General features: G+C 48.9%; 2 protein-coding genes across 2 annotated transcripts in view; both read right to left on the bottom strand.

The window, feature by feature from the left end:
• Window positions 1-1,334: 1,334 nt before the first annotated feature.
• Window positions 1,335-16,952, bottom strand: part of EIF4EBP1 (eukaryotic translation initiation factor 4E binding protein 1) — a 21,785-nt gene continuing 6,167 nt past the window's right edge. The window contains exons 2-3 of the mRNA XM_006086228.3: window positions 4,482-4,661; window positions 1,335-1,779 (exon numbers count right to left, since the gene is read on the bottom strand). Of these exons, the coding sequence (XP_006086290.1) occupies window positions 1,748-1,779; window positions 4,482-4,661 (212 nt within the window). The 3' untranslated portion in view covers window positions 1,335-1,747. The remainder of the gene's footprint in view (window positions 1,780-4,481; window positions 4,662-16,952) is intronic.
• LOC102428037 (BTB/POZ domain-containing protein 2) lies at window positions 15,092-16,951 on the bottom strand (the record flags this gene model as incomplete). Its single annotated transcript, XM_014453644.2, has 1 exon — window positions 15,092-16,951. A coding segment is annotated over one exon (993 nt), but the record flags the coding sequence as incomplete, so codon positions are not given.

Here is a 16,952-nt window from a genome sequence, read left to right as displayed (position 1 = left end):
CTTTAGTTGTTCTTTGCTCTGGTGGTGGTGGTCTCTCCATGATTTCACTTTCTTTTTATACAAAAAGGGGTATGCTGTGTGCCTAGAGTCAACAGGCCACTGTGGCTGGGCCCTTCCACCTACCATCACCAGGCACATGGATTCCAGCTGCAGGAAGGGGCCTCCAACTCAGCTACAGAAAAGGCCAGGCCAGGGACTTGGCCACGAAGGCCTGCTTCTCCCCAAACAGCAGATGGACCAGTGCTATGAGCACAGAGCTTGTCAAGTCCATGTCAGCCACTGCCTCTTGGCCAGAGGCCATCAACCCCCAGCCTATGATGAGAAACACCTTGTTTCTCAGCAAACACCCAGTTCAAACCCAGGCCCATCTCTCATTCCTGGTGTGTGACTTTAACTTCTGAGCTGGTCTTCTAAGCTGTAAAATGATGACACTTGCTCTACTTGTCACAGGATCAGCATGAGAATAAAAAATGAGATAATGTCTAGGAAAGTGCTTACAGAGCCAGATCATTCAGAAGGGCTCCTCCACATCTGCTTGGAGTCCCTTAGAGATCTGGCCTTTTTTAGACATTTATAAAAGCCATTTCCAATCACATAAATTGCCTGCTCTGGCCAAAGCAGGCAACTTGATGTCCTGTCCTTGCACACCCTGAATCCATAAGACCACCTGATCCCGGAAACACTGGGCCCCTGCCTCCGCCCAACCCGCTCCTTCTCAGGACCAGCTGTAATGTCACCTCCATTTACATGGACCACTTGCTGGTAACTAATCCTATATAATCTCTTTTGTGCTACTTTTCTTAATGGGTAAATTGTATGCTTCAATGAAATGGTAAAGCAGAGAGCTTGTGAAAAAGAGAGAGAGAGAGAGAGAGTGAGAGGGGGGGGGGGGGCTTGTCTCATGTTTGTATCCCTAATGGCAGCTCACACAAAGGGACCACTCAACAAATATCAGGGGCACATGGATCGAAGAGGCTCTACACTGGCCAAGGCTCAGCTCTTCCCTTTGATTCTTGCATGAACGAAGCACAGAGTGAAGGTGACAGGTCACTTGCCAGGCTTAGGAAACAAAGCCCAGAAAAGAGGTGGCGCCCACCACTGAAAAACGAGATGGAGAGTGGCGCAGTTCACACCCAGTCCCATCTCTCATTTTGCTAGTGTGTGATTTTGACTTCCGAGCTGTAAAGTGAGGATGACACTTGCTCTACTTCCGTCACAGATCAGCATGAGAATTGAAGGAGATAATGTATAGGAAAGTGCTTTACATGCCCTGTGCAGAGTAGTTGGTGTTAGCTATCCCCATGGAGTAGAAAAAAGCTCAGACAGGGGCCAAGTTTTGGCCCAAGGGCAAAGGTGGCTTTTATTTCCTCTGTTGAGGAAGTCGGGGAGGGGGACTTCCCCAAGCACACCAACTTAAGGAAGGGGTGGTGTGCCCTCAGAGGAAGAGAGCCGATGGTCATCAGAAGGGCTCCTCCAAGTCCACTTCCTGGCCCCAGGCTGCAGGGTGTGTGCTCTTGAAAGTCACTCCCCTTGGGGTGCCAGCTCTTGCATGAATGGAGGCACAAAGAGGTATCTGCTGGTGTTCACCAAGAGGAAGGGGGGACTGGTGCCCTGACTGAGGGAGCAGAGGACTGGGGTGGTCGACCCCCACCCAATGCCTGCCCAGGATGGTAACTGGCGATGTGACTCTTCTCCGGAGAAGGGCCAGAGAGGCCCAGAGGCATTGCTCGATCTGCTGGCTGGTCCTTTAAATGTCCATCTCAAACTGTGACTCTTCACCTGGTGAGAGAAAGGACAGAGCAATGGTGATTGGTAGAACTGACATTTGTTTTATTTTTACATTTTATTTTTTAAAATATATTTTATTGGTTTCAGAGAGGAAGGGAGAGGGAGAGAGAGACAGAAACTTCAATGATGAGAGAGAATCATTGATCGGCTGCCTTCTGCACGCCTCCTACTGGGAATTGAGCCCGCAACCCGGGCATATGCCCTCAACCGGAATCAAACCCGGGACCCTTCAGTCTGCAGGCCGACGCTCTATCCACTCGGCCAAACCAGCTAGGGCTATTTTTATTTTTTAAAATATATTTTTATTGATTTCAAAAAGGAAAGGAAAGGGAGAGAGAGATAGAAACATCAATGATGAGAGAGAACCACCAATTGATCGGCTGCCTCCTGCACACCACCATTGGGGATCGAGCCTGCAACCCAAGCGCAGCCTGACTGGGAATCGAACTGTGTCCTCCTGGTTCCTAGGTTGACGCTCAACCACTAGAACTGACATTTTAGAAGCCAGGGAGATGTGTTATCTTTTCATTCTGGTGTTCCTACAAGAAGAGCAGAGGCCAGATTTATGTTGCCAAGGAGAATGGAGAGAAGGCAGGACTACACTAGGTATTCCTGGAAACATCGATCTGAAGGTGCCCTGTCTAGCTGTGCTCTCTTCCCCAATCCCAAAAGCACAGAGGCCAGGTCTCCCATAGGAGAGGTGATAGTCCTGAATTTTGAATACTTTTTATTATTTTTTATAAGAATGAATGATTACTTGTGAATTGACATAAATACAATTTCATAGAAAAAATGTTCCTTAATTATTCCATAGAGCTTTTTGGCGCATGTGTCCCAACTTTTGGTTAAGAAAATGATACCATAACCCACTCAGCACACTCTGAATGCCCATGGAATAGCCTGACCCTGCAATAATTCAGCCACTCACTGCCCTCAGTTTCCACTAAAATTTCCAAGGCATTCATGCTGCAGGTTTTCTTTTTAATGGAACTGCCTCATTCAGCATCTCCTGGGCAAGGCCCAAGGTTCTACATAGTAAGATGCCTGCTCTAGCCCCACAGAGAAACAACTGGCCTCTTCTTCTGGTTACATTAACACAAATATGTGGGTCCAAGACCAGGAGCCTTGGCTTCTTACATCCAGTTCAGCAAAATGAAAAATGATGTCCCTCCCTTACCATCACACCCCATCACAGCTGTGAGAAACTACTAGGTTATTACTGTGGGTAAGGTTGCTGCCTGGGGCACCACTGGGCCAACCCTGCATTTGTTATGGCCAGAGCAGCTCTAGAAACTGGGAAATAAGAGAATATGCAAGTGGGGACAAAGGACAGCCTTCAGGTAATGGTGACTTAACCATTTCAGGAGTGCCCAGCCGGCATGGCTCAGTGGTTTAGCATTAATCTATGAACCAGGAGGAGGTCAAGGTTCAATTCCCAGTCAGGACACATGCCCAGGTTGTGGGCTTGATCCCCAGTGTGGGGTGTGCAGGAGGCAGCCAATCAGTGATTCTCTCTCATCATGTTTCTATCTCTCTCTCCCTTTCCCTTCCTCTCTGAAATCAATAGAAATATTTTTTAGAGAAACTTCAGGAGTTGCACCTCCACCCTCAACTTCCAGTCTTTGATTTGAAGCAAAAAGTAGGGGTAGGAGGCACCGTGCCACCAGCCACATGAATCTGTTCCTCCTTCTCTCCATCCTTTAACACACTGCAGGAAACCCCGCTACCCGGTGCCGTCCTCATCGCTCTCTGTGTCTCTTCCCACCCTTCCACTGCTCTCCAAGCCTGAAAGGCAAGGCAACTGTCTCCTGTCTTGGGCTGTGGGGTTCCCAAGGTAATTATGATTCATGTCCTGCAGGCTCCTGGTAGATGGATTCTGCTGCTGTCAGCAGAGCGAGCCCAGCCCGAGGTCCCAGCTGCTTCCTGTCGGGCCTGGTGTACTGCCTTCTGGGTGAAGGGCGGGCGAGTCCCAGGCTGACTCCGTTTGTCTATAAGTGCTTACACTGCATCCTCCCATAGTGGGAAAGCTTAGACACTCTGATGAGCCAGTCACGGTGCCACAAAGATTACATTCACACACACCTCTGCCAGGGGGGCTGTTCTGATGACTTGGGGGGAAGGAAGGAGGGATCAGAAGGGCTTAGAGACCCCATGGCAAACCTGCAAATAACTGGTTGCGTTTCTACTATTCATCAAGAATCCACTAGTGGATGATACCCTGACAGAAGGCATCCTGGATGCCTTTCTGAGCCTGTAGACATGTAATTTCCTGGAGGACAAGTACACCATGTCTTTGAAAAGTCGTCTCCTGCACATGAATATGGTGGATGTGTTTCTAGTGTTGCGGATACAAGGTGTAGCTTTAGGAACAATTATATAAAGGGGCACAATTAGGAAAGTTGCTATGTGGGGCCTCTTCCATCTCAATCAAACTCCCCACTGATTAGATTACTGATGAGGCCAAATCATCTTTTCTGTGGTTCTTGGGCCCCTTTCATGGGGAAAGTTGGTACTGATGAAAGTTCTCCCCACCATTCCCCCAATCCTTACCCCCCACCCTCTGGACTCTGAGCGGCTCCACAGGTGAGACAGTCACCATCAGTCCCTCCCTGGAACTCCCCCTAGTGGCGAGGATTCTCAGGCCACATACATGCCCATCCCAAAGAAGACCCTGGCCAAGCCCGGCCACTCACCGCCTGCTGGCTTATCTTCAGGGCTGTTCTGCAGGTGGTTCTGGCTGGCTTCAGTGGGCGGCTCGTCACTTACAGGGCTAGTGACCCCCGGAATGGTGGGCAGGTCCCGTGGGGGTGTTTTGGTCACAGGTGAATTCCGACACTCCATCAGGAACTTGCGGTCATAGATGATCCTGGTACCTGGAAGGGAACAGGGACACTGGTAGAGCCACTTTGAACCCCCTGCCTGCTCATTTTTCCACATCTCTGAGGCATGGCCGCAGCACAGGCAGCAGGTCCTCCTGTAAAAGCCTTTCCTATCGCCAGGGTGAGTGGCGTCCTGTGCACCGAAGGGATACTGGTTTGATTCCGGCCAGGGCATATGCATGGGTTGTGGGCTTGATCCCCAGTAGGGGGGTGCAGGAGGCAGACGATTGATGTTTCTTACTCTCTCTTCTTCTCCCTTCCCCTCTCTCTCTCTCAAAATAAATTTTTAAAAATATGTTTTAAAAAAAGACAGACCTATAAAGTGGAACGAGACTTATTCAGGTGCCTAGGACTCTGCTGCCACCAAACTGCCCTGATTCCCCGTTACGAGGGGCACTGAAGGAAGAAGGGGCCCACTGGCCACCTGACTGCGTCCTTTCTCCGCTCAGAGCTTGGCACACCCTGTGCTCGCTCCCTCAAGCCCTGACCTCATTGGAGCTCAGTGTTATTACTTGGACAATCATGTCCCACGGTGGAAAAGGCGTGTTTTTTTACTCACTTTTCAATCCCATCCTTACAGCACCCTCACGGGGTATCCAGGATCTTTCACTCCATTTTACAAATGTGTGGACAAAAAAATCAAGTCATTCCCCAACTAGTAGAAATGAGAACATCTAGGCTTTGTGGAGAGGAATGGCCCACAAAAGGGTCTCCTGTTAAGTCCACCTCCCTGTGCCAGCCTGCTCTGTCCCTGGCACCGGTTTATCCATTGCTCTGAGGCGCCACCACACTTCAAGGTTTGTAGATGGTCTGAGTTCCATTCATTTTCTTTCTGTTCTCCTTTCACAAGTGTCACCCTAAGGTAGGGACCACGTCTTATGGAATCATTCACTATCCTAAAACAACATATTGGACCCATCCTGTGATACTTAAAAAGGGGTGTTTTATAAAGTACGGGACTCAGGGTCCTCGTGGGAGACCCAGCTGATCCATCAAACGACAGTGAACAGTGAGAGGTTATTCCTGATCCCCTCGGAAGCACCAGTAATATAACAGCTCATTAACATTTGCCGATTGCTCCCTTCTCAACCAAGAGCAGGCCTCAGGTTCAAAGCCTTCCACAGCCAGGGGAATCCAGCTAGAATTTTAAACTGTCTTGTTGTCATTATATTTCTTTTTATAGTTACTTTCTATTAATGGCAAGCGAATCTGGTTTTCCATATATAGTGGGTGGTATCAAATTTCCTTTTAATACATAACAGGATATAATTTAATACAGGGTGAGGCAAAAGTAGGTTTACAGTTGTTTGTATGGAAAACAATAATTAATCAATAATAATACGTGAATGAACTCTGTGTTTCACATACTCACAACCGTAAACCTACTTTTGCCAAACCCTCATTTGTGCTAATAAAACCCACAAACTAAGTGATGGCAGAGGTAGCATCTAAGACACCCACCCCGAGGGCATTTTAGCTGCGGAGGGTAGACACTGGTGTTCAGAAAGCCCGCTGACAAGGCACCAAGCGGGGGAAGGAGAGAGACCACAAAGCCACCTCAGATTCAGTTGGGAAGGATGAGGAACGGAAGCTACCGATCAATGTGGTGGGAATGTTTCCTACAAAGCGCTTGGGCTTGTTAAGCCTTTTCCCTTCCATCCCTTCATGGGATTCACCACTACACAGCTTCGGTTAACAGTGATCTTCTGGAAATTCCCTACACCTCTCAGAGATGAGGAAAACGTAAACAAAATACACACACAGTTCCATATTGTCAAAAATAGGAGCTCTTGGCTGGAAGGTTGCTGTGGCCTCCTGGTGCTGGGGACTTGGCCTGCCTTTAGGGACAGGAAATGGACACCAGAGGGGATGCCAGAGGGGGTCCCTGTGAGGCCCCCGAGCAGCAGTGCTGGAGGGCGCTGTCAGGTGAGGTCTTCTGGGGAGTGTGGCTATCACACCAGGCGGTCTCCGCACAACCCTCTTTAGCCGAGGGAATACGTCCTCTCTCCATATTTGGGGAAATGACCCAACTCCACTAGGTTTCTACAAACAAGAGTTTTTGAGGATCTAACAGGCTTCAAGATGGCAGAGCCCAGCAGTTTTCCTGCTGCTCCTCTCAAAAGTCATGTAAAACACTAAGAAACAGAAGCACAGGCTCCAGCTGGGATGCAGGTGAGGCTCAAGCTGTTCCCAAATCACAATATATAAAGACAGAAGGTGAACGGAGGAATGGTGCTAACAGAGAGGGAAAAGGAGACACCTAAATGCAGGGGTGGGGTGTGGAGGTTATAACGTGAAGCAACTGGGGCCGCCCCAGAGAACCCCAGGGAGGTGCAGGGATTAGAAGCATCATGGGAAAGGGGATGGGGCTGATAACATGCAGGGCTGCCATGTGCTCCTCACCCCAGGAGGGAGGGGAAATTAAGCTAAAGCTGACTTTCTGAATGGTGAGCCTCAAATCCCCTCCCCTGCTGCAGGATAGTGAGTAAAGATAAAGCCCTACAGAAACTGATTTGGAGAGGGGGTTCCCCAGGGGAAAAAACCTCAGCTAGCCACCAGATTGAGCCACCAGTCTCCAGAATGCTCTAGGGCAGTGGTTCTCAACCTTCCTAATGCCGCGACCCTTTAATACAGTTCCTCATGTTGTGGTGACCCCCAATTTCATTGTTACAAATTGAACATAATTACAGCATAGTGATTAATCACAAAAACAATATGTAATTATGTATGTGTTTTCCGATGGTCTTAGGCGACCCCTGTGAAAGGGTAGTTCGACCCCCAAAGGGGTTGCGACCCACAGGCTGCTCTAGGGGCTTCCAGTCAGCTCTTGAGCACTTTACTCTTAAATATAAACCACCAAATGCCTCCACACATTTCTGACAAAAACATAATATTGAAAGAAAGATCTGAATAAATTAATAGGAGGAAACAATAAAGGAAGCAGAAGATTTTAAAGAACAGAAAGGCAAAGAGATCAAAATAGGCCAAAAGATAAATTAGAGATTCAATATTGGATAATAGGAAGTCAGGAAAGAGAGAAGAAACTGATGAAAGGAATTTACTTAAATAGAAAAAAAGAAAGAGGATTTTCCTGAATTAAAAGAGTTTTTTCCTGAATGAAATGCCCATTTAGTATCTAGTACAATTAATTAAAAACACTAATTTACTGTTCATCATGATATTTCACAATACCAAGGATAAAGAGAAAGTCCCAAAATCTCGCGGAAAGAGGGAAAAAACAACAGGTGCACACAAGGACTGGGAATAAGAATGGTCCCCAAAATTTTAATGGCAACATTGGAAGCTTGCCATTGTGTCAAGCTTGAGGGAAAATTTGTTTTGACTGAGTTTTATACCCAGCCAACAACTAATCAAGTAAAGTAGAATAGAGATATTTTCAGAAAGCTATAGGGGGATGTATTCTACCAAAATTAGAGAAAGATGAGAGGCTTCAGGGAATCCTATGTCCATAGCTGTGTGGCCGGTCCAGAGAAGCCAAACTGAATTAGTTTGGGGGAAAATGGACTCATAAATTGAGAAGTCTGACTGTGTGTGTAAAACCATAATAAGAGGTGCTAGAGGCCATGGAAAGATTTATTGAATGAAAACTAAGCACATTTTTTTAAATTTATTTATTGCTATTATTTAAAAAATATATTTTTTTATTGATTTCAGAGATGAAGGGAGAAAGAGATAGAACATCAATGATGAGAATTAATTATTGATCGGCTGCCTCCTGCATGCCCCACACTGGGGACTGAACCCACAACTTGGGCATGTGCCCCGACTGGGAATTGAATCTTGACCTCCTGGTTCGTAGGTCGACGCTCAACCACTAAGCCATGCCGGCCGGGCAAAACTAAGCACATTTTTAAATGAAGCAATTGTTTTTAAGCTGTAAAAAATAGAAACTCCATTTCTACTTGGCTCATGGAGTCATAGCAATAAAAGTAATGAATATGTGTTTTTAAAATTTTGTGATATAATTATATTGGGAGAATGGGAGGACAGAAAGGGTGGTGTATACATGCCAATAAATTATCATCTATCAAAAAAGCAAGTCAATAAATGAAAGACTTGAAAAATGTTGTTAGTTGTTTCTGAAGGGTGAGATGGGGTGGGAGAGGCAAGAGGTTGCTGTTTTGTTAGAAGCCTTTTAGTACTTTTGAGTTTTAACTATTTACATATACAAATATTTACATACAGTAACTTTAAAATACTTTTATTATGAAAAAATCAAGCACATACAAAAGTAGACAGAATAATCCTATATAATAAAAGCCTAATATGTAAATTGTCCCCTCAACAGGGAGTTTGACCAGGAGTTCAACTAGGGGGTGGGGCCGACGGTAGAGGTGGTGGCCATGGTGGGAGGGGGTGGGGAAGGGAAGTGGGCTGGCAGCCACTAGGGACCCTACCCATGCATGAATTTTATGCACTGGGTCTCTAGTATAATTACACACACACACACACACATACCTTTAATTTTTTTTTAAACTAAGGAACAGGTTCAATAAATCATGGGACAGACCTACAGTGCAATGCTGCCTGTGCAGCCGCTGTTTGGAAGAAGAAAAGTGTACATTGCTCACAATATACTGTATGAAAAAGAGTCACAGAACTAACTGTATGTGGTTTGTGTTTGGCTACCTCTGGGGGGTAAGATAAGGATTAAAGCAAAAAACAAACAACCGAACATCTTTTACATTGAGCATTTTTTAAAATACAAAATTCTAATAAGGATACAAGGACAATAAGCAAACAAATAAGGATATAGGGTCTGAATTTCCTTTTCTAGTAAGTCAAGTCAAAACTTTTTTGGTTAGCCCTGGCCTGTTGGGCTTGGTGGTTAGAGTGACGACCCTCGGACTCTTTGGGTTTGATTCCCAGTCAAGGGCACATACCTGGGTTGCAGGCTTGATTTCTGGTTGGGGTGCATGTGGGAGGCAACCAATTGATGTATCTCTCTCACATCGATGTTCCTCTCTCTCCTCCCCCTCCTCACTTTCTCCACTCTCCAAAAAAAATCAACTAAAAATATATCCTCGGGTGAGGATTAAAATAGTAGACTCCCCCCCAAAAGCCCAGGGGCCTCTGCCGGGCTGGAGAAGTGGCATGGTGAGCTCACCTCTCTGTGCTGGTGTGTACTGGCCCCTGGCCACGCTAGACTTGACCCCCACATCCTGTATTCAAGGATGGGGACTATGCAACCCAGGGACAAGCGTTAACCCTCACCTACACATTAGCAACCTTTGTTCAATTCTACGTCCCAAAAGTAGGAGTGCATTTATTTACCCACAGAAGCCCTCTGTACCAGCACCATGCTAGGCACTAGGGATACAAGCAACAGTTAGCTATAGTAAGAGCTTCTTGACCTCAGACACTCATGATTTAGTCAGAGAAAGACCTGTAAACAAATGAATGCAGTCAATTGTGTGAAGTCTAAAAGCAGAGGTGTGTGTGTGGACCACAGAGGGAGAGGGGAGAGATCTATCCTGTGTGTGCCAGTGGGGACAAAGATACCAAGCCCCCCATCAGCCCTGTCTTCCAACTTCCAGGCAGCCTGAGCCAGAGAAACATCCATCACCCCAAACAACCAACAATTCTGCACTGCCCCAAAGTGAGGGGGCAATAGGGGAGGTGGATTGGGGATGACATAGACTGGAGAGACTGGAGGTGCAGAGCAGGGGAACCCAGAACCTTGTCCCCCCAGCAGGGCAGGAGGACAGAGGTGGATTCCCCACATTTCAAAGCATGTTTCACACTGGTGTAGCTGGGATCCAGTTGGGGGTGGGGGTTCGGGGGAGGCAGAGTTCAAGGTTTGGTCTTGAACTGCCTGTAGAGAAGAACTGAGGCTATTTTCTAACTGAAAGTCTTTTTAAATGAATCTCTGTACAAGCCTGTGTGGGGGAAACAGAAGTTCAGTGGCTGCAGGAGTTCCCTGCCCTGTGGAGAGAGGGGGTGGGCGCAGCATCTCAGGATGAATACTTGCTGCTCTTCCTACAGCCTGGTGGTTAGAAACCCAGCTCTCCTATTTGCTAGCTCTCACCACTCTGGGCAAGTTATTACTCAATCTCTTGGCGCCTCAGTTTCTTCTTCTAGAATGGGGATGATGATGATGATGATAGTGCCAACTTTAGGGGGTTACTGTGTGGATTAGAACAGTGGTAGACACAAACCCTAGCTATTATGACCTGTATGGCTTCAGGTGACATATTTCACCATTTACTTGGTCCCATCCACACCGAGGACCAGTAGACGGTCAAAGCTGGGACAAATCAAGGGAGAGGAAAACAAGCCGGGAAAGAGACCTGTGGGGAGCGGAAGGCTTCCTCCGTCCTTTTTGGGCCCAAAGAAAAATGCCTCAAAGAAACATGCCTCGAGGACCACCGCTGGCTTTGGCATGTTTGGTAACCAGTGTCTTTTGGGACTTTAAGCTCCAGATGTGCACCAAATACAAGAACGGTATGTTTTCCAAGACATTCTCAGTGGTGAGGACAGTTTGCTTGAAGGTATATACTGATTGAGACATCCCCCAGGGTCTGGTTTCCTCACCTGTAAACAAGGGTTGTGGATTACGCTCATGGAGCTATTTTTAAAGCATGAACCCGGAGCCAGGCTTTATCACTAATCTCTGGGGTCTGTTCCAGCTCGGTTATGCTGCCATTTATTTTTAGGATCTCCTTGTTGGCAGGTGCTTAAAGTGGTACAAACAGCACGAGGCCTGGACTCAGACCTGGGCCCACCATGTACCAGCCCCTTGACTCCGAGGGCTGACTCGTTCCTCAGCTCTCAGAGGAGGTTACTAACAAAATCCACACCTCACAGGAGCATCATGAAGATGAAAGAAGATCATGAGTGTCTTGACTCCTTTTATGAGAAAAAACCATCTGTGAGAATAAACCACACAACTGCTATGAAAAGAAGAAAATCAACGAGGAGAGCACACACAAGCAGGTCAGGAGCTGCTTGGAGGCCAGGGCCCCTGCAGCCAGTACAGTATTGCATAAATGAGTGCTAAGCTTTTCAGGTAAGGTGACTACAGCTATCACCATCAGTCATCACTGCCTGCCTGTGGGCCAGACCCTGCACTCACAGCCTGACATGCGTCCCCCAAAGAGGGAGATACATTACCCTCAACTCATAGACAGGAAACTGAGACTTAGAAAGGCTGCCCCCCACAGCCACCCAGACATCCAGAGGCGGGCCCAGCCTGTCCTATCTCCAGTCCTAAACACAAACCTCTGTTTAAGGTTAGCAAGGCAGTCGCACTGGCAACTGGAAAAATCACAGGGGTCTTCAGTACTTCTTCTGAGTGTTTGGCCAGAACAGGATGTTCCCTGAGAGACAGGCCTGCCTTCATTCCTCCTCCCTCTCCCCACAGTACCCGCCCGGGTTCCAAAGGCTGCTGGATGCGACTCCTGTAAGTTGAGACGAGCTCATCCCTCACTTCCCCCTGGGCCTCCCCTGGCAGAAGCATTCTTCCCCCCCGAGCAGGACTTGAGGCCCAGCAAAAGTACAAGAATGGAATTCCTAGAACTGCTGTTCCCATTCCAGGGAGAGGGAGAGCATTTCACAACAGGGTCAGGGGAGGTTTGAATGCCTGCGCTCAGAAGCAAGCCAGCAGCCTGAGGACAAAATAATCCCGACAATTTTAAATTCAGCTCTCACCAGCTCTGGGTCAACCTGGAGGCCAGTGCACAGACGTGCCAGGGTCTACCAGGGATCACCCACCACCATGACCACCAGGCAGGAACCGCAGGTGTCTGGGCAGTGTTTCTGGCTGAGCTGTCTGTTTAGCAAGCGGAGCTGATCTGCCAGGGAGAAAGTCTTGGTGATAGAAGCAAAGTGTGCTCAGTCCAAGATCTCTCTTCACCTCGGCCCCCACCAGCTCTGCAAAGAAAACCAAGATCCAGGCGTTTCTCGGGTGCCTGGAATCTTATGAAGCTCCAAGAACACCAACTCGGGGTGATCATGGAGTGGCAAAGGCCCCTTGCTTAGTCCCTCTCTTCCAAGGAAATCTCTTGAAGGGAATAAGGCCAGTTGATTTGAAAATTAAACAGAAGGAACAAGGCTTTTAAAGACTTTCAGAACAAAAAAACTAAAATAATTATTTACTCCCCCAAACACTTCAAAATGCCACACAGAGCAGGGTGAAGGGACCCCAGAAATCCATTACCAACAGGGAGAGTGCCCTTCTGAAATGGCTCCCGTTACACAGAAACACATGGGAAGGGGAGGGGCCCTGTTTTGTGTGTGAATTGTGTCCCCCTGAATTCATGTTGAAGTCCCAACCTCTAGTCCCTCAATGTACTTGGAGATAAGTAAGGTCTTTCAAAAGGCCATTGGGGCGGGGCCCTAATTCAATATGCTGGTGTCCTAATAAGAGAGAGACACCGCGGAGGAACAAACCATGGCCACAACCTCCACCATGTGAAGAGGCAGTAAGAGAGAGGCTGTCTGCAAGCCAAGGACAGGGGCCTCAGGAGAAACCAACCCTGCCTGTACTTTGATCTTGGACGTCCAGCCTACAAAACAGTGAGGAAATACATTTCTACTGTTTAAGCTCTCCAGTTTGTGGTATTTTGTTATGGCAGCTCTGGCAAAGTAATATAGGCCGGCTTTACCCTTTTACTCTGAAGAACTGAGAAGAGAAATTTGTTTTCACACACACACACTCTCTTTAAGACAAGAGACCTAGTTCTTAACTTCCACACTATATGCATCACCAGGAAACCAAAGGGAGCTCAGAGCTCGCCTGTACCTCCTGGTATTCTTACTCCCACCCACTTTTAGACTGCTGGGCTCAAAAACTCGACTCCCTCCTATTGCCAGAAAATCAAAGATGTTCAAATGGGAGGGCAGAGCAAGTGTGGGCTCCTCTGAAGAGTGTTCCCAAAGCCCGGCCACTTGAAGGGGAAAGAGAAGGTAGTGGTGAGTAAGGAGAGGTACGACAGAAAGTGGAATGCATTGCCCAGTGGTCTGGCATCATGACCCCATCTGTATGGTTTGCTTTGTGGAGCTGGACATAAGGCCTTGGAAATGGGGCATGGGACCGATGACTCAATGTTTTCTGGAAGGTGTCCTCTGTTCTTAAACCCAGAGCGGATTCACAGGCTTGTGATTCTGGTTTGCTTCTACCCCTGGCCTTGGCTCTGCTGGCCAGTTAAATTCCCTCAAAGACCCTTTTCTGAGTTTTGGCTCTTAGGGAAAATGGTCTGAAAACATTGCCCCCATAACTCCTCCCATCCTTAGTCACACACGTGGCTTCTCTCATTCAAAGGCAGTTATTTCCCCCACTCCTCTTTTTAAAAAAAATATATATTTATTGATTTCAGAGAGGAAGGGAGAGGGAGAGAGAGAGATAGAAACATCAATGATGAGAGAGAATCATTGGGATTGGCTGCCTCCTGCACAACCCCTACTGGGGGTCGAGCCTGCATCCTGGGCATGTGCCCTTGGCCAGAATCAAACCTGGGACCCTTCAGTCCGCAGGCCGACGCTTTATCCACCGAGCAAAACTGGCTAGGGCTCCCCTCTCTTTGAATCTGGGCTAGCCCTGTGTTTTGTTTTAACCAACAGAATACTGTGTAAGTGATGTTATGTGACTTCTAAGCCTGAGCCCTAAGAGGCCTTGAAAACTGCCAACTAAATAGGTCAGGTTAGAGTCTTGAAGAGACACAGAGAGCTCCCATTCTTCCTAGTGTCCCCAGCAATGCCCCAGATATGTGGGTAAGGCCATCTTGGACCTTCTAGCCAAGGGCAATCCAGCTGCCAACTGTATGCAGCCAGATGAGCGAGTGCAGGCAAAATCACCAAGGAATGCTCAGGGAATGTTGTTGAAGTTACTAGCTTTGTGATGGCTTGTTAGATAGCAATAGCCAAGTGATACGGCCATTCTCATCAACACGAGTATCTCTGGGCAGCTGGCGATAATCGAGGCCTGGTCTCTGAGCCCTCTCATGAACTTTCATGGGCATAGACATTGGATTACAAGGCCCCTTTTGAGATGACATCTGCCCATGTCTTTCAGCACCCAAATGCCATGGGCAGATGTCATCAGCTCCTGCCTAGTCAGTGATGCTGGTTGCAAACATGTAAATAAGGAGCGTCAATTCCACTGTCTGAGACCCTGGCCCCAAAACTAACTTGTTCAGTATAAAGAAGTCACTTCCTTCTACTTTCTGCTCAATAATAACTGAGGAAAGTAATATCAGTAATGCTATTATCTGTAACACTCGAATAAGTGGGAAAGTTCACAGAGTTTCTGCCCCTTGGACATCCCAAGATAAACAATTATACCCTGTAAATGTTATCATTAAGCCAGCTCAGACCTGGGCCTGGTGGTAAAGAAACTAGGTTACCCTGATAATGCATTTTTTGTGTGTGTGTGTGTTTCTTTTCCTTTATTTAAAAAAATCATTTGGGGGGGGGGGGGGATGAGGAGGGCACACCTTTCATGGCTTCAGGGAGAACACAGTTTCCAGAAGGAATCACGGGCAGAAATACATGGGGAAAACCTGGGAGTAAAGGGAGGGGCTGTGCCCTCCAGCACCTCTGGGCAGAGCGCTTACTTGGGGGCTGGATGGGGTAGGGAGACAGTATGTACAGGTGGGCAAATGGGCAGGGCCCCCTGAGCCCCATGAGCCAATGGGGGACGTGACCACATGGCTGGCCCACATCACTGCCCCTCCCAAGCAGACCTGCTGAGGCCTGTGCCCTCAGCTGCAGGGCTGGGAGGAGCCTGGCAGGAAAGCTAACCTGTAGGACCTTGAGGGGTGCAAAACCCCCAGGGTCCTATCCCCTGGGGCTCAGGTCTGCATCCTGAGGCCCGAGCTCAGCGTGGCCTGAGCGCCCCCAGTGAACAGACTAGAATGAAAGGAACAGAAGATCCCAATCAAACGCACGAGAGGCCCTCCCACACCTTACTCCTACCAGGTGAATAAAGGGGAATCAAGATGCATTGCCATGTGCAGTTACACAAACAAAATGACGGCCTACATGGTCCTACCGCCAGGCAGCCCAGAGCTGCAGGGGTGGTGGGTGGGACGCCACACCCAGGGGCTCCCCTCACCCCCGGTCCTGAGGGATGTCTCACAGCCCTGCCTGCCTGGCCACCTCCTGGCTCCTCTGAACAGGCAGCCATGCTCACCACCACAGAGACGCCCAGAAACGTGGCCAGGGGTGGACACGGTGTGGGGAGTCTGCCGGGGCTGGTGTGGGGCGGGGTGGTCCACTTGTCTCAGGCGGCTTCGAGCTGCTGACCTCACGCCCACGTGGGGTCTGGGCGCCTAGGTGTAGAAGATCACCTCTGGGATCTGGCCGTCCTCCACGGATGTGCCGTTGTTGTTCCCGGCCGCGTAGCAGAAGGTGAAGCATGTCTTGGCCCCCGTTGTTGGCGACTTGTGGGTCACCTTGCGCAGGCCTTTGGTGCCGTAGTGGGAGTCCGGGCCCTTGAGCGTGGCACAGGCTGTGTAGTTGACGTTGGGCAGCACCTCCACCGGCTCCTTGAACATGACTCGGAAAGTGCTGGCGGAGCCGTCGCAGCTGAAGCCCGGGTCATTCTGGCCCAGCACCGTGTTGCTGTCTGTGTGGATGATCTGGATGTTCACTTGATAATCTGTGGGCCCATGGATGGAGCCATATAGTCCAAAGCCAACCACAAAGATGCGCTTGTTGACCGAGAACCTGATGCGGTCACTTGTGCCACTGTAGCCCCAGCGGCTTTCCACCTGCTGGAAGCGGTTGATGCTACACTCCTTCCCACGGAGGCAGCAGCGTGGCCGGTCGATGAAGTCCACACGGGGCTTGGGGTTGACGGTCAAGTGCAGGAAGAGGCTCACCACCTCGCGGTCCACAAGGATGCCTGACTGTGCAGGCCCTTCGGCAAACTCCTCGATGGTCATCAGTGGGAAGCGGATGAGGGCCAGTGCCTTGCCCAGGACCTTCCGCTTATTCTCAGGCGTCACCTGCAGCTGCTGACACTCGGCCTCAGACCAGCGGACAACGGCACTGAACAGGCGCACCTCACGGATGCCCAGCGTGTCCCGCTCCAGGACGGCCACCAGTGTGTCCAGGTCAATATCCGTGAAGCCCTCTGCGGCGATGGCGTCAGCCGTGTTTTTGTCGATGTTCTCCAGGCACAGGCTGGCAAGCTGTGGTTCGTCAAACAGCCGGGCCTGCGTCAGCAGCATGAAGGCGTTATCCGCCCGGAGGTTCTTCTGCAGGAACTCCACGCAGTGGGCCTCCCGGGCAGGCACTGCGTACTTCTTGGCGGTGTACAGT

The sequence above is a fragment of the Myotis lucifugus genome, unplaced genomic scaffold (assembly GCF_000147115.1).
Source record: "Myotis lucifugus unplaced genomic scaffold, Myoluc2.0 scaffold_26, whole genome shotgun sequence".
In the NCBI taxonomy this organism is placed as follows: domain Eukaryota; kingdom Metazoa; phylum Chordata; class Mammalia; order Chiroptera; family Vespertilionidae; genus Myotis; species Myotis lucifugus.
This window is presented reverse-complemented; position numbering and strand designations above follow the sequence as displayed.